This window comes from Ictalurus punctatus, chromosome 5 (assembly GCF_001660625.3).
Source record: "Ictalurus punctatus breed USDA103 chromosome 5, Coco_2.0, whole genome shotgun sequence".
NCBI classification, from domain to species: Eukaryota; Metazoa; Chordata; class Actinopteri; order Siluriformes; family Ictaluridae; genus Ictalurus; species Ictalurus punctatus.
Window position 1 is genome coordinate 20,727,423 of NC_030420.2, and position 25,309 is coordinate 20,752,731.

The 25,309-nt window shown below is 39.4% G+C and overlaps 2 protein-coding genes across 9 annotated transcripts in view; both read right to left on the reverse strand.

Moving 5' to 3' along the window:
- Positions 1 to 13,588, reverse strand: part of dock8 (dedicator of cytokinesis 8) — a 65,433-nt gene extending 51,845 nt beyond the window's left edge. For 2 of the 4 annotated variants that reach the window (XM_017467696.3, XM_053680305.1), the window contains exons 1-2: positions 12,859 to 13,588; positions 226 to 340 (exon numbers count right to left, since the gene is read on the reverse strand). In XM_017467696.3, the coding sequence (XP_017323185.1) occupies positions 226 to 340; positions 12,859 to 12,905 (162 nt within the window). In that variant the 5' untranslated portion in view covers positions 12,906 to 13,588. The remainder of the gene's footprint in view (positions 1 to 225; positions 341 to 12,858) is intronic. The other 2 variants (XM_017467699.3, XM_053680306.1) reach the window with 1 other exon arrangement.
- A 1,628-nt stretch (positions 13,589 to 15,216) lies between these two features.
- lrif1 (ligand dependent nuclear receptor interacting factor 1) lies at positions 15,217 to 25,139 on the reverse strand. 5 transcript variants are annotated; one of them, XM_053680309.1, is made up of 5 exons: positions 24,973 to 25,139; positions 22,692 to 23,261; positions 18,371 to 19,889; positions 17,662 to 17,907; positions 15,217 to 17,160 (listed from the first exon to the last, which is right to left on the reverse strand). In XM_053680309.1, exons 1-5 carry the CDS (start codon positions 24,978 to 24,980, stop codon positions 16,180 to 16,182), a joined length of 3,324 nt encoding a protein of 1,107 aa, XP_053536284.1. In that variant the 5' UTR covers positions 24,981 to 25,139; the 3' UTR covers positions 15,217 to 16,179. The 5 variants fall into 5 exon arrangements, with proteins under 5 accessions (XP_053536284.1, XP_053536283.1, XP_017323191.1 ...); XM_053680308.1 differs by having other exon boundaries at positions 22,692 to 23,771; XM_017467702.3 differs by having other exon boundaries at positions 22,692 to 23,148; positions 24,973 to 25,138.
- Positions 25,140 to 25,309: the final 170 nt, after the last annotated feature.

A 25,309-nucleotide genomic window follows, 5' to 3' on the forward strand; every position in this document is an offset into this window, starting at 1 on the left:
CATTTACCTCCTTCCTGCTACACACACATACACACACACACACACACACACACACACACACACACACACACACACACAGACACAGACACAGACACACTATAAATAACTACTTACAGTGTCACATATTTTAGTCACCTAGTCTTCAGAGACCCGGCAACTCTGCACCATGAATCCAAACACACAAAATGCACAATGATGGAAAAATATAAAAGAGAAATGACTCACAACGTTGAAACAGATGGATCCAGAGGCGCTGGAGTTGTTGCGTTGGTGCAGGCCGCTCTGAACAGTGTTGTAGCTGACCCCAACGAAGTGCTTGCGGATTTCAGCAGATGAGTGCCTGGGAAACATGGAGGGGGGAAGACACAGGAGAGAGTTGCAGAGAAGAAAGAGGTGACACAGTTTAGTGAAGTTGTTCAGGGACAGTGTCTGTGCTGGGTGATTTAAGTATAAATTGCTAGGTAATAATCTAACTGCTGCTACCTTCTGCTGTAATCATAAAGGCTGCCGTGTGCTTATCCCAGGATCTCGATTTATAACACGCTCATACTGAACGTTCTTTCAACACAATTGGTGTTACTGTGTACTGTAGGGCTGCAACTAACAATTATTTTCATACTCGATTAGTTGGCCGATTATTTTTTCAATTAATCCAGGGGTAATCAATCTTATCCGCAAAGGGCCGGTGTGGGTGCAGGTTTCATTCCAACCAAGCAGGAGCCACGCCTGATTCCACCTGTTTAATCAGTTGATCTTGGCTTTCAACAGACTCAGCTGTGGCTTCTGCTTGGTTGGAATGAAAACCTGCACTCACAGCGGCCCTTTCCGGATAAGATTGAAAACCACTTTATTAGGAACACTATACTAATACTGGGTAGGGCCTCGTTTCTTGTGGCATGGATTCCACAAGATATTGGAAAAATTCCTTTGAGATTCTGGTCCGTGTTGTCAGGAATGTGTCTCACAATTCCTGCAGATTTTTCAGGTGCACTTTCATGCTTTAAATCTCCTGTTGTACCACATACCAAAGGTGTTCTACTGGAGTAAGATCTGGTAAGATCTGGGAGGGTCACTGAAGAACACTGAACTCATTGTCACGTTCATGAAACCAATTTGAAACTTTTGCTTTGTGACATGCTGCATTATCATGTTGGAATGTGCCATTAGAAGATGGGTAGGTTGTGGCTAAGAAGGGATGCACATGGTCAGCAACAATACTCAAATAGGCTGCGGCATTCAAGCAGCGACTGATCGGTATTAACGGGCCCAAAGTGTGCCAAGAAAACATTCCTCACACCATTACACCACCCCCACCAGCCTGGACACAAGGCAGGTTGGGTCAAGGGCTGCAATTAACGATTATTTAATAATTGATTAATTGGCAGATTATTATTAGTAGTAGTATTTCAATTAATCGGATTTTTGAAACAAAATTTCAATACCGTTTTTTATTTAAAATAAAATCCACAAATCCAGTGAAACAAATATAAACTTCAGACTCAAACTTTACATTAACACAAGATGCACAAAAAGCACCGATTAAACTACAGTCCTAAATTAATAACATAACAAAACAAAACAAACAAACAAACAAACAAACAAACAAAAACACACCTCACTTTCACTGCACCATAAGGTTTTTGTTGCTCACTGCCTTTAGGCATATTGTTTTACTTATGTTTACTTTGATCATAGCATTTTAAATTGACATTACAGATCTTACTTGCGCTACACTGTTGAATTCACCGCATCTACACAGCGAGTGAGCAATGCGGCCTCGTTACTAATACAGTAGAACACTTACAGATTGCTACAGTTATAATAAACGACAGAATTTACACCGCAAGCGAGCAAATACAGTGCCTAATCACAATACACTTGAATTAAACTAAACCTTTGAAGCAATTCACAATTTGGCCCTTGCACAGATGGAGCATTTTGGATATAAACATAACTTTGTGCTCGTGCATCATTGTCGTCTTCTTCGCAGGATTTAATATAAAATGCCCCCCTGCCTTAGAGGACTGGAGGAAACACACTTGTTTCCGCCGTCACTTGACGATTAACGCCTCCGTCTGATGGTGACTGAGGTCATGTTGTGTATAAAAGTTAACGTTGACAAACATTAAACTGAAGAAAGGCATTTTAGTTGACTCTGTATTCTGCTAAAGCTAGCGGCATCACGTTACGTGCGTTTGACGTCATGTGCCATTGACTGGGAAACGGCTTATACTTCCGCTTAGTAAAAAAAAACCCCACTAGTGTTCCATTTGAGACGATACTACCTTTCTTAAATTCATAAAACAGATAGTTAAGTACATAGTGTAAGTGCATAGTGTGCAGTACGTCAAATTGGGACATAACTTTGGTCTGTACTTTATGCCATATTTCTGATGCCTGTTTCCAGAACAGACATAACGCAATGAGTAAACCCCGTACCATGCCCAAACCGACTAATCAGTAATGAGATTTGTTGACAACGATGTTCATAATCGATTATTATCAATTAGCTGTTGCAGCTCTAGTTGTTTTTCCAGTCTTGAACTGTGCAGTTTTGATGAGCATGTACCCACTACATCTTCAGCTTCCTGTTCTTGGCTGACAGAACTGGAACCTGACGTGGACTGCTGCTGTTGTAGGCCGTCCGCCTCAAGGTTCGGCATGGTGTGCATTCCGAGACGCTTTTCTGCTCACAACAAATGTACAGAGTGCTCACCTGAGTTACCGTAGTCTTACTGTCTGCAGACCTGCTTTATCGCAACATTCTGAGTAAACTCTAGAGACTGTTGTGCATGAATACCCCAGGGGTGAGCGATCCTCAGTTATAGAAATACTCAAATCAGCCTGTCTGGCACCAACAATCATGCCACGGTCCAAATCCATGAGATCTCATTTTCCCCATTCTGATGGTTGATATGAACGTTACCTGAATCTGCATGATTTTACGCGTTGTACTGCTGCCACATGATTGACTCATTAGATAACTGCAGGAATTAGTAGGTGTACAGGTATTCCTAATAAAGTGTTCAGTGAGTGTATATGGTGGTAGGTTAACCTGATAACATGGGCAATGAATGAATGAATGAATTCATCAGATAGGTGTACTTGATAAACTGGCAACTGAGTGAATATATAAATATACAGTATACACAAACAATTATTATAAATGTGAATTTAAACATACCTATTTTGAACACAATATATATTCAGGCCAGGTGTAATCACTGGCATCGAAAAACATTTTCTTAAATCATGCATGAAATTGCTGGGCAGTGTGCTAGAACATTTCCAGAACATTTGGGACGGATAATGAGTATGGCTGTAAGTGAGCACCGTGTGTACACACCTGTGGTGTGTATGTGTCACACCACAGATAATGACCCAGATTCTAATCATCTGATTTGACAGGTATGATTCAATTTAAAAATATATAAATAAATAAAAAATGTAAACAACCATAAAACTAGCATGAGTCACACGGGACAATGAAATTCAGAAACTGTTCAGACTCACCCAGAACACGATACTTTTTGTACACAATACTGTGGTGCTTTCCAGTGACTGAGATTTGAATTCATCACTAGTAAAGCAGACTGAATTGGGCATTTTCCACACCTAAGCCTAATTCACATTCCCAAAGCATCTGTGCAAATGTTCTTAACAATGCTGCCTGGTTTGCTCTTGGCTCTCCCACAGAGAGTAGCACTGTGCACAGTGACCAGGAAAAATGGCTCCCTCTGATAAAGCATTCCCCATTTCCATAAATCACAGCCATTTGCTTGCATCGTGCCGTGTTGAGAACTGCGGAGCCTCTAATCACTTTCAGCACAATATTCATGCTGTTCTCTTTAATATGCTGTGCACAGTGATCGAGCACATGGGAGTCTAAACATGCCACCATCCTGCACCCTCATGGTAGCTTTCTTTGGACGACTGAAAAAATGCAGATATCACACTAATAAATTAATGCTGGAGGTTTTTTTTCAGCAGCTATATAGCTGATCTCACACTAGCATTGAAGTTATGTTACACTGCATTAAAATGTTTGAGCAAGACCGTTCTGCTTAGCATTACCAACCCATTTATGATCGCATGCACATTCCTGAAAAGCCATCTGAATTCTCTTTAACAGAGGGCAAAGTCTTACAGGAGCAAACCAAAGCAAATACTGCTAGGTAGTTGTGCTTGTCTCCTGGCTGGCTGACAGTCTATCAGCACCAGTAGCTAGTACAGTGTAAAGTTCAATGTATTTGAATGATTATTCATACACTCATCACACCTTCTAAATCACACACACCCCACACTGTTACATAAAACATTATATAGTAAACGCAGAACAAAACAATAAGGACATCAATCTGACATAGTAAATTCAACTTTCTATTCCATGATTTAAGGAATGCTTTACAAATTATTAGTTTATTATAATTATTACAAATTATTATTATACGTTTTAAATATGCATAAAATATGCTTTAATTTTCCAACCACTACAGATTCTGAAATATGAAAAATGCATGCTTGTTTAAAAAAAAAAAAAAAAAAAAAAAATCAATCCATTCATTCTAAAGAAAATCGCTTTCAAGAAGTAAACGTAAACAACTGAGTGCAACTTCCTCTGACAGGATTGCAGAACTAATCCCCTTCCTAGGACTAATCCTCTTCCTAATTCACAGTTCAGCCCAAAATACAGCTTCTAGGCAGAGACAGTCAGGTTGTAGCCTGAATATTTACAAAATTAGTGGATGTGGATACATGAGGCTAATGGAACAACTAAGCTCAACAATCTTAATAGATATCAATCAAACAACCTGAAAACACCAACAATACACAATCCTGTTGTTGTGGGTTTTAAATTTTTTTTATTTTTTTTTTTATAAATCCCATTTCTGATGCCAAATTTAGCCATGAACAAGTAATCAAGAAGTTCATCTCACCAAAACATCTTTCAGTCATCCATGTTAAACTTGTCTAGCTAACATGGCCTATTTATATCAGTGAGCATGAACCAACATATGAACACATGGATTAAATTGGGCCCTGAGGTGGGGTTAGGGCAAAATATTTTTTCATTTTGTTTAATTTCATTTATTAATAAATGAGGAGATCATGGGGCACAGTGAGTGTCCTGTCTTAAATTGTGTTGAAGTGAATACTGATCAATAGAAACCAAAATTAAAAGTTACATGGCCAACAAAAAAGGTCTGACAAATCAGAATTTAACATTAAGCGACCAAGAACTGAACCAATCATTAACCAATAACTGATCATTGAACCGTTACAACAATAAGGAGACTTGGTAATCTACATCTCACCAAACACTGTCCACAAATTCTCCCTGGGCACAATATGCAGTTAGGACCTTTTCCTGGAAACGTAGCCTCTGCTTCATAGGTTGTATATTATATTTTTTGATGCAAATGTGCGATTTCATTTCACAATCGTCATCGGAGTGCCAATAATGAATATGAAATAAAGACTTTTTATAATGTATTTGAATGAAGATATGCATATGATGTAAGCCACCTAACATATTGGTGAAACATCGTACATCACAAGGTAGACGTTTATTAGTGAAGATAAATTGTGTGACACTTCATAGAAGGTATGATGATATTATATAATTATGATTCAAATGATATCAAAGTAACCTAAAAGCACTTAGCAGGACTTCCTCCCATGTGTTACAGCCATACTCATATGATCATGCCCTACTCCCTATGACATCTACTCCCTAAACAATGACAAGTTCCTCATTTGCAGGCTCTGAAAGTCTCAACCATTCGGCATGCACGTCAATGTAGTTTTTCACAGATTGTTCCAAAATCACTGACACTTTTGCTGTGTATTATGTCTGATTCTGAACCCGGGCTAATTTCCAAACGTAGAAGACATACAGTGCCCTTCACGAATATTGGCACCCTTAGTAAATATGAGCAAAGAAAGCTGTGAAAAATTATCTTTATTTTTAACCTTTTTTAAAAATAAATTCACAAAAAAATACTGTACTCTCATGGATATCAAACAACTGCAAACAAAACTCAGGTTTACACTAATATATATATATATATATATATATATATATATATATATATATATATATATATGTTATCTTGGCAGAGGGAGGTAGCACAAAGTATTGACCAAAAGGGTGCTACCTCCCTCTGCCAAGATAACAGCTCTGAGTCTTCTCCTACAATGCCTGATGAGGTTGGAGAATACATGGCAAGGGATCTGAGACCATTCCTCCATACAGAATCCATGATGCAATGTATCCTAACAAAATGTCCAGGTCCTCTGGCAGAACAACAGCCTCAAAACATTAAAGAGCCACCACTATATTTCACCGTGGGCATGAGGTACTTTTCCATATGGCTACCTCTCTGTGTGCGCCAAAAGCACCTCTGATGTTTATTACCAAAAAGCTCTATTTTGGTTTCATCTGACCATAGAACCCAATCTCATTTGAAGTTCCAGTAGTGTCTGGCAAACTGAAGACGCTCGAGTTTGTTTTTGGATGAGAATATAGGCTTTTTTCTTGAAACCCTTCCAAACAACTTGTGGTGATGTAGGTGACTTCGGATTGCAGTTTTGGAGACTTTCTGTATTTTTGTGAATAGGTTAAATAGTCAAAAGATTAAAACAATAAAGAAAATTTTTCACAGCGTTCTTAGCTCATATTTACCAAGGGTGCCAATATTAATGGCGGGCACTGTATGATCATATTTGAATGTGTAAATATTTGACTCAAGAAATGTAACTTGTGTATGCCTGTGATCACCATCAAACATTCTGCCCATTTTAGGTAAGTTAGCCGTCTTGCTAGCTATTTTAGTTAACTGTGCAAAACTGCTCAGTGGATTTGGATATTCTGAAGGATTTTCTTGCTGCTGTTATGTGATGTTCTATTTACAGTTATTAAATGTAGGCCATGTTTAATATGATCAGTACATGAACTTGACCCACTTTTATAGTACAACTCAGTCCGGGGCTTCACACCATCAGTCTATGGCGACTAAAGTATAGCAACCAGTTTTAACCAATTAGCCATGTTTTAATAATGAAAGACCAACACATGAGACAATCACAACATTTTACACTTTTTTCTTCACTGCTGTATGTATCTGAATCTATTTACTTACTTATGTAGTTATGTACTTCCTTATGTACTTATACAGCCAAATGTTTGTGGACACCTGACTATCACACCCATTTATCCAAACAAATGGCTTTATGTAACTGTTGTCGCAAAGTTAGAAGAATGTCTTTGTATGCTCTAGCATTAAGATTTCCCTTCGCTGGAATTAAGGGTCCCAAGCATGTTCCAGCATGAAAATACCACTGTGCACAAAGCAAGGTTTATAAAAACATGGTTTGCCAAAGTGATGTTGAAGAACCCAAGTGACCTGCACAGAGCCCTTACCTCAACCCCACTGAACACCTGTGGGATGAACTAGAACACTGACTGAACCCCAGACCTCCTCATCCAACATCAGCGCCTTACCTCACTAATGCTCTTGTGGCTGAATGAGCACAATTCCCCACAGCTATGATCCAAAATCTAATAAAAAGACCTTTTCTTTTCTTTTTTTTTTTTCCTTTTCAAAAAAGTTGAGGTTATTATAACACCAAAGGAATGAGATGTTCAGCAAACAAACATGAGTGTGATTGGTCATGTGACCACAAACCTCTGGCCATATAGTGTATGTATTTACATGCTTTCTTGTTTACATATTCAATTACCTATATACTTACCTAATTATTTACCCATTTATTTATGCACTTATGGACGTACCTGCCTCCTTACTTAATGTAGTTAATTACTTACTAATTTACATACTTTCTACTTGCATATCTACTTACTTTCTTATATACTTATGTAATTATTTACTTTCATACTTACAAACTTACCTTGTTCTTTATAATTATAATAATAATAATAATAATAATAATAATAATAATAATCTTAGTAAAAATATATTATTAGTATTCCTATATGTGGCTGTTGACTTTCATACTTTATTTAGACACCCTACATCTCCATTATGTTTTTCCATAAGGAATAAAACACTTTTAGAAAACTCACTTACATGCAAAGGTGGTAAAGGTATCCAAATTCTTTACTCAAGTACAATTAAACATTTAAATAAATACTCAGGTAAAACTACAGCTTTAAATTCTTCTTCAAGAAGAGTATAAACTTTTAAACTTACTTCACAAATAAGACAGTTATATTAGTTACTGATGGTAACTGAGTGCCTCTTTCACTGAGGCAGCAACAGACAGATTACACTGTTGAGTGTTATGTCTCATTCCTGCTGTCACATGTTCAAGTTTAGATTTATTTGGAATTCTCACTGAAACTCCTTGAAGCCATCCAACGCTAAAAATCCATCTCATTACTTCATAAATATATGACTACAGAGAAACGTGGTGACAAGTTTGAAAATGTAGTTAGTAGAAAGTAAAGATTATTGTTTTGAAATGTAGTAAGTAAAAGTCATAAGTATTACATTTTTAAAAAAATGACAGTGTACAAAAAGTATGAATACTTAATAGTAGAGATGCACCGATACAAAATTTCTCAGCCGATAACATAACCGATCATTCAAGTGAAAAGAAAGCTATCAGCCGATACCGATAGTTCGGCCTTTTATGCCTTCTTTTAAATGAATAATAATTAATTCTACAATTCTGAAAGAAATGCAAATAAAAACTTTATTCTTTGTATTTCAGCAAGTTCTTTCACAGTAACTGGTCTCATAAACAGAAAACACATTACTCTAATTAACATTAACAAAATTCTGAGAATTAAAAGTAAGATTTCTTAACTTATTGAGTGTTATTAATTCATATTAACTGCATTAATTGACTGAATTCTAAAAAAAAACCCTGTTAGGCTTCACATTCACTGTCCACAAACAAAAGCATTTCTACTTCATCACTGAACATCAAACTGGTAATATAGAATATAAACTTTTTTATATATTAACATTAACTGCATATGAAACATACTACTCTACAAATATATCTTTCTGTGCAATATATACTTTGTCAACTCATCGTCATTTAAATCTTTCAACGGTGTACTGGTGCTTTAACGCAGTTCGAGCAGTTCGAAACTCCCGCTTCACTGCTGCAGCGCCCGGTGTAAAATTTTAGCAGTGCAGAGATTACAAACTGCAGGTTTGTCGTCATTCCACATAAGAGACATCTTTACACAGAGCACGAAATCGAGGTGTTTGATTGACAGGATATAATCAGCCCTGATCATTGGATGTTTCTAAACTATCGGCCGATGGCGTGAATAATTGCCTTTATTGGCCGATACATCGGTGCATCTCTACTTAATAGTCAACGTAAAAAGATTGCTGCATGAATCTTAGACATACCATATAGTACAAAACCTGCTTCCTTCTAAGGGTTTGCCAGAGTGTAACCTTGCTCTTCTTTGACATGAAAATGTCACCAAGGAAATCCTCCTCTTAGAATTCTTGAACTCTAACCCACTTTATTTTTGTGTGGTGCCTCGAACAGCCTGTTGCGTTACAGAGATTACATAGCAGCACGCTGACACCCAAACATAACGTACGTAATGTCTCTCAACACAACACTTCTAATACGTTTTCTTGCTTCGGTAAACTGACACACCTACAGGAAGGGTAAATGTCTGCTTTGGGTTCATTAACTGTAGACAGGGAGGTGGTCATTTCTCCATTCACTGGGCTGCAGGGAGGAGAGAAGCAGCAATACTAAATAACACATCGCCGCTTTCAGCTTTCTTTTAGAGTATTTCACTTTTCCATTAATAGGTACTCAGCAGACACTTTTGTTCAAAGCAGTTTGCAAGTGAGGCAGAAAAAAATCCAAGCTAAATGTATAAGTGTGTATGGCCATGGTTAATGGATTTCATACAGCCCAGAGACTTCAACTCACAGCTTTCGGGTCAATACACTTAAAACAGTTGGATAAGGTTTCTTTCAAAAAAACTACATAGAACCCTGCACTGGAAAAAAAAAAAATTATCTTAGCAAGTGTACATAGCTTACCTGTAGATAAATCTGTCTAACACAGTACATTAAGCCATTAAGCTTCTTTCTAGAAAGAAATGCTTGGAATTTGCTAAATAATCTGGTATGGGATTTGTAATCACTTAATAAGATATACTGGTGTATATAGAAAGTCAAGAGAAGTTAATGTGCTAAGATTAGTACAAGATTCCTCTAAGAAACCTTATCCAAAAAAATTAGTAAATGAACTAGCACTGCACTAAGATGTGAATAATTAACTACACCAGAGAAATGTGTGAATATTCATGAATTCTAACAAGTTTGGAGTTGATTATAGGGCATGTACCAAATGACTGTTACACCATATGACAAACAATGCAGGATTGACGAAAAAAAAAAAAAAAAAGAACAAGTCTACGTGTAAAGAGAATTTCCATTTTGTTTTCTAACTGGCACACGTTCTAAAAGGTTCCTATACAATGACTAGATCCTCTATTAAGGAGAGGGCTGGAGCTGTAGAGAACAATCCGCATTTGGTTCGCTCAAACCGAGTCCGGACTGCAGATCAGCATGTAACAGAACGCTACTGAAAAAAAGCCGGAGCCTCACAACTTCCTTTACTTTGGATTTCCGTGAAACGTCAGCATAATGTGACTGAAAGGAGGGAACTGTTGGCATCACGTGGCAATGCATTTCCCTTTCAAACAACCTTCCTGTTGTTGGGAGGAATCCCAGTATGCAAAACTGCTCTTTCTATGACATGTCCAGTTTGGACTGAAGTTTCTGCCCCAATGGCTTTTAAAGTCGTTGCAATTATTGCTCACAAGACAGACAAAATTTATGGAGTACTTCACGTAAACATGCACCGAATGGAACAGAAGTAGTCGAATGGGGGGGGCAGCCAGCATCTCATGTGGTTAAGCCACAACCACACAAACACCATGCAGACTGTGAACTCTCAATCTTGAAAGGACTGTCAGTGACATCATCCATGCAAATAAAAGCAGGCCCACAGCAAAGAGGGAAAAGTCAGGCAGACACTGCCAACAAACTCTCCAGCAATCATGTTTAATGCTGACTTGCTTACATTTTTAGCAAATGCAAGCAGCTGCAGCAACAGCAAGATGCTCTCTGGTGAGATGAGGCAGCCAGACTGCTCTGCGTTAAGTGGACCTACATTAGGGATGTCTTTTGAGGACACTAGTAATGCCCACATCTCTGTTTTGAAGCACTGTCTTCCTCAGAATGCACTGAATTTTTGCTTCCTCATCTGAACCACCACGAATTTACCAAACCTCAAGAGGTAGTGAAAGATAACCTGCTTGCTTTATCTACAGCTTCCGATAATCATACTTCTAAGAGTGACCAACGTGAGGGTGAAAATCAAGCCGGACATCTACCTCTCTACTTTTTTTATTCCTTCCTTGTGCATTAGTGAGCAAGCTTCGTTTCCTTTTGAGTCATGGCAAAGAGGAAGTGAAATGGCGTGTATGAAATTAGTAAGAATAACCCCTCTGTGGCATCGCAAGCCCACAACTTCGCTTTTGAATACTCTGTTCTAGTCTCACAAAAGAAGCGTGATTATAAATTAAAAAAAAAACATTGCCTTCATATAAGCACTATTATGACTATTACAGACACGCTAGCTCAACATCCTGAGTAATCTTGAAACTTGGGTGTGCTGATGGACATAATTATAGTCCTTGAACGATTTCAAACCTCCTCAAGTGGTAAAACCATGCTGCTTGTTCTGTCAACTGAAGCAGAAGCACTTTTGTAGGATCATCATAACGCAAGTCATTAAAGTATAACAAGAGCCTATTAATGTCAATGGTAAATGTAAGACTGGCTACAAATGCTGCTTCCCACACAACACCTGACATGAGAAATTGACCGGTGCTATAAGAACGAAGCTACAGCTTATTCCCTACTTATAAACTCCACAAACCTTTCATAACAGAGTTTATGCTTAGTATAATTATTATCAATAGTATACATCCACCCCTCCTTCTCCTCCTCCTCCTCCTCCAAGCACAATGGGCTCATGCACTTCCTCACCACCTGCTATGTATAAAGAAGGAACAATAATAACTTCCAGCTTAACCGGACTTTTAACTGTTGGATTTTATTCAACCGAAAAGGAGGAAAAGATCCTCACAGAAAAGGATCAACACATCAGGAAGGCATCAGCACAGTGGAAATGATAGACTGGGCAAGATCTCATTGTTTGCAATAGGATGTGTGTGTGTGAATAAAAGAGGATAATGCTTCAAATAAGCACCTGTTCTCTCTCTCGTTTTTTTTGTTCAAGACAAAACTTTCAACTTTTTGCTTATTCACTCACACAAACACAAAAAAGAGAAAAAAATAAACTGACTAATAATAAGAAAACTACTAAGCGCGTTTAAAGGAATAGCGCATGCGCACAAGCCGTGACCTCTTCCATGACTATTTTTTTTCCCACCCCGAGGATGTTGAAATTCTGTTTTGAAAGATTTTTGTGTGTGTGGCCCGTTTTTCTTATTAGTCCTCGTGTTCAGGACGTGTAGTTGCCTGCTGTGGAATCTACAGTGCGGAACTCCTTCCTAATGAACTCCACACATGAAGCCGACGAGGAGACGCAGTTGACGGCTCAGAGTCCGGAGCAGCGCGCGCTGGGAGCTGAGCAGCGTCACGCGACGTGTCTGTTAGTGCTGTGCTACTGGACTTGTATGTGGGTGATCGCAGCTTTTCTCGCGACATCTTCAAGCTACAACGCAAGCACACTTGCACTGACTTACTTCTAGCAAACGTGTCAGTGGTCAGTCGTGTGTGTGTAGGGGGGGAAGAAAGGCAGAGAACAGCCTACCTGTTGATTTTGAGCGCGAACGCCCGGCGCTCCGGCAGCGACGCCATCAGTGAGCGGGGCTGCGGGACTTCCTCAGAGGGTTTTAACCCACCGTGCAGAAGCGCTGAACTGCGCCTGTCATCGTGAGCATCATCTTCTTGCTATCAGTGCTTTTGCTGGGCGGCAACTTCCGCATTTGGACAAACCCAAACACACACAATGGGCATGCGGGGAGAGAGAGAGAGAGAGCGAGAGAGAGAGAGGATTTCCTTACTTAATCCGCGTTCTGCTCTGTTTTAAGTTTTATTTTTTTGCGCCACTTATCTTCTTTTCTGTTACCATTATGATTAATAACTAGTGGTAACGGCTGTAAAGTTGCTCCGCTCTTTCCTGTCTTGTTAGTCACGCTGGGTGGAAATGAGGAATCCTGACTGTAATGAGTGTCATTAGCGAGCGTTTCGAGAGGAATGTGGAGCAGACAGTCATGCACTTTTAATACAGAGCGCGCCCTCTGGCGAGTAGCTACAGATACTGCAGGTTAAAACAAGAAAACTTGTATTTAAATAAATAAATAATGATGATGAACTCCCTTTCGGCAAGTTGAACTGTCCGTATGGGATTTCACAGAGGGGTTTTTGTGTGTGATTTTTGCAGCGATTTTTTTCCAAAACATTTTATGATGTAATTTGCGGGGTTTTTTGGGGGGAAACTAACTTACTTGAATTGGCGAAATTGCAATTGCTCTAAACTGCTTCGCATGGTCTTTGACAGTGAAGCTTGTTTGTAAAACAAGACCTTTCATCTGAACTCGTTCTATGCTCGAAGACGGCTTTGGCTGAATTGCGCGTTGTGATGACGTCACACGATGCGCCTTGGCCCAGATCTTCGGTAATTTTGAGCAATTGCAACAAGCTCCTACGAATATTGCGGAGTTTGCTTGATTGTGCGTTAATTTCTGCGATCACAAAATCCTGGAGGACTGAACTGTGAAGATTGGAGCTGTAGTGGTTAAGTAGGTGAAGGACAACAACTAGTACTCCAACTAGGAACACGCAAAGAAAACGCCCCCATCGGTCCGGGATTACTACTCGGAAAGTCGGAATTATTATTATTACTATTATTATTAGATGCTACATGTACAGAACATCAGGGTTAGTGGTCAGCACGTTTGCCTCACACCTCTGGGATTGGGGAGTCGAATCCCACCTCTGCCCTGTGTGTGCAGAGTTCTCCATGTTTTGGGTGTTTCCTCTGGGTACTCCAGTTTCCTCCCCCAGTCCAAAGACATGCATTGTAGGCTGATATTTCACCTTGAAGTGTATTATTCCACTTATACCACAGAGATGCAACAATTACAATTTTAACTAGACGTATTGCACTTTTTAACTGTTTACAATTAATGTTACACAACATCCGCAAAACAAGTTAGTTCCGTTTATCACTTATGTTACAAACAGTTGCTCCCTCAGCAGCTTCTCCTGGATTCTCTCTCAAAGTTAACGAAAAAAGAAACTGCAACTGTAAACTCCTCTGTGCTGAAAATTAATATAGTGCCATCAATCATGCTACAGCCGGAAAAAAACCTTCCAGTTATAAAGAAATGCACACATTCTAGCCAAATCAGATTCAAGACTTCAAACATGCAGCTTGTCATGTTACTGATAAACTCCTAGTCCTCTGTCCCAAAAACTTTTCCATGGCAGAAGACATTTAAAAAAAAAAAGAATAAAAAAAAAAAAAAAAAAAAAACACTTCACCACAGTATTACAAAGCACTGATACTGAAGACTCCTTCCAAAAATATTAAATCACCGTAATTACAGACAGCTTCACCATATCAACGATTATACATTTTTCTTTGTTAAATAGCAAAATATTTTTCTGTTATTAAGCTATGAATTAGCTATTAATATAGAAATGATGTATTAGAATGAATGCATTAATAAACATGTGGTTTGTCTTGCAGCTGGCATTATTGTGTGCTGTTATAGAAAATAATAGCAAGATTACATAAAAGCTAGCTATCTGTAGCCAAGCTTACTGTTTTATATGAGCCATGTTTCAACATTCGAGTTATTCATTAGCATGAATTAATCTCCCACATACTGTTGTTCACCCAGTCGTGATGTAAAACCTTAACTATGCACTTCCTTGAAAACCTAAATGTTATTTACCTTGCTAAAAGGACATCCTGGCATCCTTTAATGGCCTACAACATGGCCATTTCTTGTTATCTGTCAACCAGCTGACTGTTATATTCAGTTTTATATTATTCAAAATTTCCATACTTTACTTTTTAACTTGGGAACTCCATGTAAGAACTAAGAAATATCCACTGACAAGAATATCTCAATTTCAGCATTAAAACCTCACACAGACATACAAAACAGGAATTTTAATAAGACATTTCAAGAAAAGGATAACAAAGCTGTAGCACAATCCCAAAAGGTCCTCACCTCAGAACCTGCAAAACAAACTGAATGACGTTAATCCCTTACTACTCTGGATGAAGTTCATTTTGAAAGGAGCTATGCTCCTATAAAGGAAAAATGATGTTAGCAATACTTATTTCATGTTAAATGAAACGTACAGGGCGTCCCAAAAGTCTCCATACATAGCGGAAATTAACACTTTTTAGCCAAATGTAACTTTATTTACAAAACGTCCTCCATGTGATGTGCCATTACTTTGCACGCATGCGCACGCACACACACAGACACACAGTTGTCTTTCCCAAGGTTAGCTCCCAGTTTGGCGACAACATCGAGTGTGACGTGTTTGCCATGTTTCTTATTAAAGTCCAGCGCAACCGTGAGGCAGCTTCCTGATCAAATCAAGAGAATGATTTCAATATTTTTGTCAAAGACATTCTTAAAGACTATCTGAAAAGAAAAGATATTTTGCTAAAAAGTCTAAAAATTTCCCCTATGTACGGAGACGTCTGGGACACTCTGTAGAGACGATGTGTAGACAAGCCATCTGGAACGTGTATACCATATTAAGCATCTAAATGACAAAGCTGTACAGGTCTTCTGAAACGTTAAATAATTTACAAATTCAAAATGAAGCCGCATTCGGCCACGTCCTAACCCGTCGCGTACTCTGTTGCATAATGAAACTCATGAACATGACACTTAAGTTTAGAAAACAGAGAGAATGGTAAATATATCAACATAGACATACTGTGTGTACATTCAAAGAAACACACCAATGCTGAAGTACATCACAAAAACGTAAGTATGCATATAACCAGATGCTGCCTTGCGCGGATCTACTCTACATATACTGGCAATTTCTCCATTGATATCTTGCTGCCAAAAGTAAATTCAGATTCGTGCCGCTCTCACATGCTCTTCCTCAGCTTCTCGAGTGCAGCCTCCTTCTCCTGCAGAAGGTCTTTAAGGCGTTTGATTCTCTCCTGTCGTTTTATCTCCTCAGGGTCCAGCACTACAGAGGAGTACAGTTCGCTAGGTATTTTGTAGCTCGTATAGTATAACTGGCGATCTGAGGATGAGCTCGTCTTCATCTCGTTTGGTTTGCTTGGCTTCGGAGCACCTGTTTCTAACTGGCTGCTTGTAGGTTTATCACGAGTCGTGTCTTGTGTGCATCTTGAACTGCTGCTGCATGTTCCTGTCATTGCTGGTGTAGCCTCAGGTTGGCTTGTCGAAAAGGTAGCAGTGAGCAAAGTACTTTTAACATCCGTACTAACATGTAATTGGCTGCCACGTGTCGTTTCATCTCCTGACTTTCCTGATGCACTGTTGCTGTTGGTTGAGCGTGAAACCGAATCTGCCAATCTGTCGACTGTAATCGCATCTCGGTTTGATTCAGGCAAAACACTTTTAGATGAAGTAATGCTTGAACAGGGAGTTGGCTTCTCTCCTGGTTTAGATGCTGAATTTCCAGCCACTCCTCCTACCTTAGTTCCACAAGGACATGCTGTGCACACTCTCCCACACCCCTTGCTTGAGCGAGGCGGAGTTTTCCGTAACCCTGAACAACAAGCTGGACTGTCACTTTGACACTTGGCAGTATGAGCTTGTACAGGCTCGAGCGAGGAGGACAAATAGAGGTGATTGATGGTCGTGTCTGATACGTCACAAGCACCACTGGTGGATGGGGTTTCTTCCTCTGCACCTTGACAGGTCTGAACGACCTGTCTGTCTGTACTCTGCTCGGCTGACACACTTTGAGTCTCATGGTCGCATTCTACTAAAGTGTTAGATGGAGGTGAAGAATGTTCGTCAGTGAATGAAAAGGTATCCGAGCTAGTTTTATCTCCATTTCTCTCCAAACGTTTTCTTTTGCCAGTTTTTTCAGGCACCTACAGACAGACAACACAACAAATGGCCAATACACAACACTGTTCATATTGCACTTACTTACATTACTCTGTGTGTGTATAGGTATATATCATGAAAAACAAATCATTATATCCTCTCTCAATTGTATGCAGCTTCGAATAAAAACATCTGCCAAATGAACAGCTGTCTGATGTGAACAGTAACCGAAGCTCTTGAGCTGTAGCTGCATGACTTTATGCATTGTGCTGCTGCCACATGACTGGTGGATTGGATAACTGTATGAATGAGGTGTACAGGTGTTCCTATTAAAGCGGCTGGTGAAGGCATATTACAACACACACACACACACACACAGTCCAAGCCAATCTGCAGGATTCTTCTGAGACATTACTGATATGGCAGCACTTTGGCAGGAAAAATGTACACAACAGGCATAAATCCCCTTCAAATATAACGAAACATTTTTATCGACTGTGAACTGCTTTATCTGATTAGGTCTTAAGTATAAGAATAAATCTCACCTGTGTCTGAATCAGCTGTTTGATTTTTGTCTCAATCTTTGAGTCGCGAATCAGTTTGCGGATGCCGTCTAGCGTGCGTTTGTTAATTAACCTTTTCTCGTTCTGCGGGTGACCTTCCTGTGCCTCATTAGGCACGTCTATCTTTTGTAAGGAAACGCTTAAATCGGAGGTAATCCCAAAAGTCCGTCTGAATTCAGAATCACTCTTAGGCTGGTCTTTTTGGTCTGGAACCATTTCCTCAAAAGACTGTTAAAAAGTAAAATAAAGAAACAAATGAAATAAACAAGTAAGGACCGCACAGCACGTACGCACACATTAGCTTTTACCTGGTGACATTAGCCTTCTTTTACATTACAAATATTGTAATATTATAATACATTTAAGACTGCAGAATGAAGACAAAATACAAAACCATCTTTGTACTGGTCTCTACATGTATTAAACACAATCATGAAACATGAAAAACAACAACAACAACAACAACAACAACGATTTGCATGAGGACTATGTGAATGCTGCTACTGCAAGAACATTTAATAAATTAGAAGAGATTATACAACTTGGCATGTCCAATCCCTGTAATCAAAGACATTCTAGAAATATTTATCTTTTGGCTAGATAAGTACTTACTCATATAAAAGAAGATATTACAATAAGTAACTATTAAGATTAGTCCTTTTAGATTATAAGGACATTGAAGTTGCTGTACCTTTTCAGTAACATCAGTTTGTTGATCACAAACTACTTCTAGTGTTTCTGATGATGCCTCGTTTCCTTCAAGAGCAGGTTCGTTCACATGCACAGCATCACATTTACTCGCATCCAATTCAGCGCTACAGGTACTGTTCAGCAACTCGCCACCTGTCTCCATGCTTTCTGTGTCTAATTTCGTGTCGTCTGCATCGTTCACACAATTGGTCGATGTTGTCTCTGTGACGTCCTTGCTGCTCTCAGTCTCTGATGACTTTGGTGGAATGTATGACACAAATATCACATTAGAGTCTTCATCGTGCTCGCTTACTGTATCGCTTGGTATAATTATTCTCCCAGATGACGTGCCAGTTGAGCTCTCATCATCATCATCACACAAGTCAATGATATCACTGGGCTTTTTATGGTCTCCCGGGCTTTTCGGGTCTTGCTTTTGACTCACGTTTGGAGTAACTGTACCTAATGCGGCAGTAGGGGACTGGGCAGGGTTTCTGGGGTGCAGCTTGCTTTCTGCATTAGTAATCATATCCTTGGTGACTTCAGAATTTCTTTTAGCCACAAAGTACACTTTACCGTTGCACATCACGAGGGCGTTGTCTTTCCCTGGAGTAACTGTTTCTTTGCTGGTGTCGGTAGACACAGGTTCTTTTGCGACTTGGTCTGGAAGCCTTGACGATTCCATATGCTTGACTGCTTTTAAGATGTCTGAGGACATGTTGGGTGAGGTCACAGGTATTAGGTACGGAGCACTGCTTCCTTCCCTCTCTTCAACCACCCACTTCATTGGAGTGGTGCTCCCTTGACTGTTCCTAGGAGATTCCTCCAGGCTTTTCACAACGCTCACAGTAGACGTGTGACTCAAAGTCTGGGGAAGCGCACTGGGTTTTTTGACACATGCTGTTTGTTGGTCTAATTTCAGAGAGCTGACTGGAGACACGTACAGAACCATTGGTAGTCCCTTCAAAGGGCTGGAGTCATTTGTGGAGTGACAGATTCTGTTTTGGATAGACGATGGGAGCGCGGAGGCAGGGAGGGTTCTAACTGTGGCGTTAGCTGGGATCTGAAGGTAATGTCCACTTGCCAGTGCAGGTGGTTTCACAGTGTTTGACAGCTGTGTACTGTTGGATACAATTACAGCCTTGTTACTGGGTTGAACAGGTGATTGTAAGGTGTTTTGTGCCATGTTTTGGGTGATTTTTGGGACATGCATTTGGTTGGCAGAGGACTGGAATAAAGCATTAGATCCTCTGTGCTGACTTTTCACCGAATTAAATACTGTATTCACTTCCAGAGGAGTTTTTAAGATGAAACGTCCATCTGCTGTTGGTTGAAGTGTTGGGATTCTGTTCTGGGGTGAAGGCACAGGAGACGTGTGAGCAGGTACACAGACGTTTCTCGAAGGAAGAACCTGCGTGTGAAAAAAGTGGCCGTTCACTTTCTTAACTGGAATCAACTTCATCACATTTTTCCCATCAGGTCCCACTGCAGGCATTGCCTGGTAGTAAACTCCTGTTCCACTGTGGAGAAAAATAAAATAAGGTTATTATCAAAAATGCAAATAGTGATTTTGAAACTACAATTATATTAAATGCACAACGTCAATAGTAGCATCTGTTAGCGTTACGGTAATGGAATTCCTCTCTGTAATCCATTGTGGTCGAACGGTGGCACCACCTGCCATTTTTAGAGGCATAATGACTAAAATTAATATTACAGTGCTGTAAATAAGTATTTGCCTCTATCATGATTTCTTGTGTTTTTGTGTATATCTCATACTAAATTGTTTCCGAAATTGAAAAAAAAAAAAATCGAAGATAACACAAAGGCAACCTGAGTTGTAAAAACACAGTATGGTTTTTAAATGATAATGTTATTTATTGACGTTATCCAATAGCAACTGGGCCTGTGTGAAAATGTATTTGACCCTGTAGTTACTAATTCCCCAAATCTATGAAACTGCATTCATAACGGGGTTCAGCTGGACTAGAGGCAATCAGGCCTGATTACTACAAACCCTGTTCAATCAAATCAAAACTTAAAGAGAACTTTTTCAGCAACATGAAGTAGGTTAAAAGGTCTTACCCAGTAACACACTATGCCAAAGTTGAAAGAAATTCCAGAAATGACAAGGAAGAAGGTGATTGAAAAACATCAGTCTGGGAAGGGTTACAAAGCTATTTTAAAGGCACTGGGACTCCAAAGAACCACAGTGAGAGCCATTATCTCCAAATGGAAAAACTCAGCACAGTAGTGAACCTTCCCTGAAATGGCCGACCTTCCAAAATTACTCCACGAGCACAGCAACTACTCATCCAGGAAGTCACAAAAAAGCCAAGGACATCATCAAAGGACCTACAGGCCTCTCTTGCATCAATAAAGATCACTGTTCATGACTCCACTATCAGAAAGACACTGGGCAAAAATGGCATCCATGGAAGAGTGGTGAGGTGAAAACCACTGCTAACCCAGAAGATCATTAAGACTTGTCTGAATTTTGCCAAAACACACATTCATAATCTTCAAACCTTTTGGAAGAATGCTCTGTGGATAGATGAGTGGAAAGTGGAACTGTTTGGAAGACAGGGGTCCCGTTACATCTGGCGTAAACCAAACACAGAATTCCACAAAAAGAACATCATACCCTCAGTCAAGCATGGTGGTGGAAGTGTGATGGTATGGGGATGTGTTGCTGCTTCAGGGCCTGGGCAACTTGCAATAATTGAGAAAAACATTAATCTTGCTCTCTACCAGAAAATCCTAAAGGAGAATGTCCGGTCTTCAGTCTGTAAATTGAAACTCAAGCGCAAATGGATTATGCAGCAAGATAAAGATCCAAAGCATAGGAGTAAATCCATCCCTGAATGGCTCAAAAAAAGCTAAATTAAAGTTCTGGAGTGGCCTAGTCAAAATCCTGACTTGAACCAATTAGGGATGTCACGAGAACCGATACTTCGGTACCAAGTCAGTACCAACATTCTTAAAATGTGACGGTACTTGTTTTTCTGCATTTCTGTTGGTATCGACTGTAACGAAAGTACAGAGGTTGCGATTCTTCCGGACCTGATGGGGGCAGCAAATATGCGCAAGTGTTTTAGTCGGTCCACAAGTGGTGAAGAAGAAGAATGCCTACAAGCACACGGGAAAAACTACAGAAGATTAACTTAGCTTTAAGTTTAGCTCCGCCCGACTCGTTGAGAGGAAAAGAGAGGAAAGCTAGTATCGTTTCCGGTGTGCAACCGATGCTATCGTTCATTTCAAACAAATTGAGGAAACACCTGGAATTCGGCGAAGCACTTGAAAGACGGTCCCATATTATGTGTGTTTGAGGCAGCTGGCATTGTGGCCATGAAACCAGCTAATGTTATGCTCCATGTAATGTTAGCGATAGCCAGTTATTTGTTAACAATGCTAATGCATTGCAGTGTTATAAACTACCTCCGAATGGGCCACCATGCACCGCCATTCAGCCCGTGTCCTGTCAGCTAAATGTAGCCTAATGTCACTAATAATTATTCAAACGTTCATGCTTTTAATAAATCTTTTTGGTCTGCCACCATATCAGTGAATTTAAACTAATGCTTGCATTCAGAGTATAAGGGGCGTGTGCGTGCGTGTGCATACATGCGCGCGTGTGTGTGTGTGTGTGTGTGCGTGCGTGCGTTTAGGAGTGCAAGTCCACTCATTATCAGACAGTGTTTCATAACTAAAATACCCCCCTCCCTCTTGCTCTCTTTGCCAGCATCAGCCAGAGGAGGATGTCCTCAGGAGAGTTTTTTTTTATTTTATTTTTGAAATTTTATACCACACCGTGGTATCGAATTTGGTATCGAGTATCGTCTACTTCTGGTGGTATCGGTACCGACTACTAGAATTTTGGTATCGTGACATCCCTAGAACCAATGCACGATCGCTTCCGCATTTTGTCTCAGCCAGCTCAGTTACATCTGGTGCCGCGCTGAAAGCTATTTTCGCTATGGGCGATAACTGTATGAAGACTGCACAAGAAAGTATGACATTTCACTCGCTGTTTACAAGAGCTTCCCCAGATTATCGTGAATGACGTTAATCGTATTGTGAGGCAATCAGCTGTTACACCCAACAGTAAGAAGGAGAAGGGCTTCAAATGATATATTTCGAGTTACATCAACAACTCTGAGGGCGAGTATTCTCATGCTATATACGACTAGCGAATCTAGCCAAGTCTCCATTTCTGACACTTCATACCTGTTTTTGCATTATTTGCATTTATTTATCTAATTAAAATGCTCAAAACACGTATAATCAATAATACAGTAATTTGGAAGGCTTTTAAATCATACCTAGTGAGGGAGGTTATGTCATCGTCGGAAGCAGCAAATCGCCCCAAACAAAATCTTTGACTGACCGACACCTCCTCCTGTCTTCTCAGTCGCTCGTTCTCTTCGTGTAGATCTTCATTCCGATCCGGTGCATTATCGACTGCCATGGGTTCTGGAAATGAACAGTAATCATGTTCCAGATGCTGGGCATTCATTGGCACAGGATCGTCATCCACTCGAGTAGAAACCTCCCTCCTCTGCCATACCCCAGTGCGCCTGGGTTCTGGAACGGAGTAGCTGTTCCACTGGAATAAGGTGGGTACAGCCCCCTTCCTCAGCATGCGACGCCCTTCAGTAGTCGATGGCTCCATCAGATCATCACTAATGAAGTGACGACTGCAGACCCTTGTACGAGATGTGATGCTAAACGTCTCACGTCGAATGTTGCGTATCCACTTTCTGCGTGTTTCTTCGTCCACTGGAAAATTGTGGAAACTCAGTAAAGAGTTGAACTTTGAGGAGGCCTCGCATAACGGGACACAACAACGTCCGGCCAAACTGCTTTCTCCCCGCTGTTGATACTTGAACTTTCTGAAAGCCATTACTATATTATATACTAATAATAATACTATAATAGCTTACTCGTTGTAAAATGAATCGTACGAAAGAGTTTTGCTGCTGGTACATTTCACTATAGGAACGCGCTATACGCAAGTAAAGTCACTGGCTGAGATTCTACCGGAAATATGCAAGCAGCGTTCGTGCATAGAGTCCATTGACATGCTGTGGGTGGCACGACCTTAAATGGGCTTGAAAACCCTCCAATGTGGGTGAACTAAAGCAATCCTCCAAAAAAGAGTGGGCCAAAACACCACCGCAGCACTGTGAAAGACTGATCTCCAGTTAAGTGAAGCATTTGGTTGCAGTTATTGCTGCTAAAGGTGGCACAAGCAGATTTTAAGTTTGAGGGGGCAATTAGTTTTTCACATGGATGATGGGTGTTGGATAACCTTTTTTGCTTCAATAAAATAAATAAATAAATATTGTGTGTTTATTCAGGTTGCCTTTGTTTGATGTTGTATTTTGTTTGAAGATCTAAAACTGTTTAGTATGAGACACAAACAGAAGAAATCACAATGAAAGGCCAATAATTTTCACAGCATTGTATATTATTATTTAGCCATAGTTTTCATCAATTCAGATGCAACTTTATATATTACTTTAAATATCTGTGTGACAACACAAACTAACAATATTGGGGGCAAAAGTCATGAGTGGTTCCTAAAGTATTAATTAACCATAGTAATTTTATGATGTAACTTTTTGGTTAATCTGTTAACATCAAAAGTGGTAAATAAAACTCTCTTAAACTCTTTTAAAAACTACTTTTAATATTTAGATATATCTCCCATATGTCCAGAATATATTATTTCATGGGTCTTGGCACAACTAGACTTTAAAGTTTAAGGGGGCAATTAGTTTTTCACATGGACGAGAAGTGTTTGATAGCTTTCTTTTTTTTTTTTTGCTTCAATAAAAATAAACTTAAAAAACGGTAGTGTTTATTCAGGTTGCCTTTGTTTTATGTTGTATTTCGTTTGAAGATCTAAAATTATTTAGTACGAGCTGTACACAAAAACTGAAGAAATCAGGATGGGGGCAAATACTTTTTTACAGCACTGTATATTGAGATACTGAAAATTCGCAGTTTAATATAAACGGATATATATATATATATATATATATATATATATATATATATATATATATATATACACATACATACATACACACACACTAAACGTTACTTTTCTACTCACATAAGCAATACACAGTGAAATCCGAGTCTGAAATAGCAAAGCTAAAATTGTATAATTAATGAGGTAAAACAGGACACAAACTTCATAAAGTACAGTCAGGAATATCTATATTAAAAGAATAAAAACTACATGTAGACATGTGGGAGGTAAATTAGCAGCACGAGAAGTTGAAGTTGGTGCTGGTTAGCAGGTGAACTGTGTCCTCAGCTAGCTCATTTCCAGTCAGTGAGAAAATAGATTGTCGTCATTTTTTCTTTTTCCTTTTGCTAACTAACGTCAGCTGGGTTATAACCGGCATCTTTTTAAAAAGTGGCTGTTACGTTTGGAAGGACGCGGAGTCGAATAAATCAGGCTAAACGGAGCTAGCAGTAGGACTTGCTACATCACCAGCTAGGTCTACCGAAACAAGCGCCATTTCGCCTTCGCGATATTATAAAATACTCTTCTTATAATTGTCTTACAGAGGTAGGAAATTGACTTACTTCTGCATTGCGAATATAATTAGGCATCCCACTTGGGAAACAATTAACAACAACAAAAAAAAACAACTGAAGAAACGACCTAAAATATGAACATGTATGGTTTTTCTTCAGACGTACGAAAGCGGATACGCTGAGGAACTTTCTGATAAAACGGGCGGAAGTGCGTGCTCCTCTCAAACCAATCCCCCTCCCTTTTTATATACTCGAAGCCAAACGTAAACACAAACGTAAACAATTGAATACGAGGGGTGAAATTTGTTACTACATGAAGAACTGAATAAAATCTTCATCTTATATTATAGTATAATCACTCTAATGTTTTGGTCATGATACGAGA

Excerpts from the sequence above, each read along its gene's own strand:
- lrif1 (XM_053680308.1), bottom strand. The coding sequence starts at position 23,272 with ATGGCTTTCAGAAAGTTCAAGTATCAACAGCGGGGAGAAAGCAGTTTG. Across the intron at positions 19,890-22,691 it reads GACATAACCTCCCTCACTAG|TGGAACAGGAGTTTACTACC; the intron begins GTATGATTTAAA and ends TTTTCTCCACAG. Across the intron at positions 17,161-17,661 it reads AACAGCTGATTCAGACACAG|GTGCCTGAAAAAACTGGCAA; the intron begins GTGAGATTTATT and ends GTCTGTCTGTAG.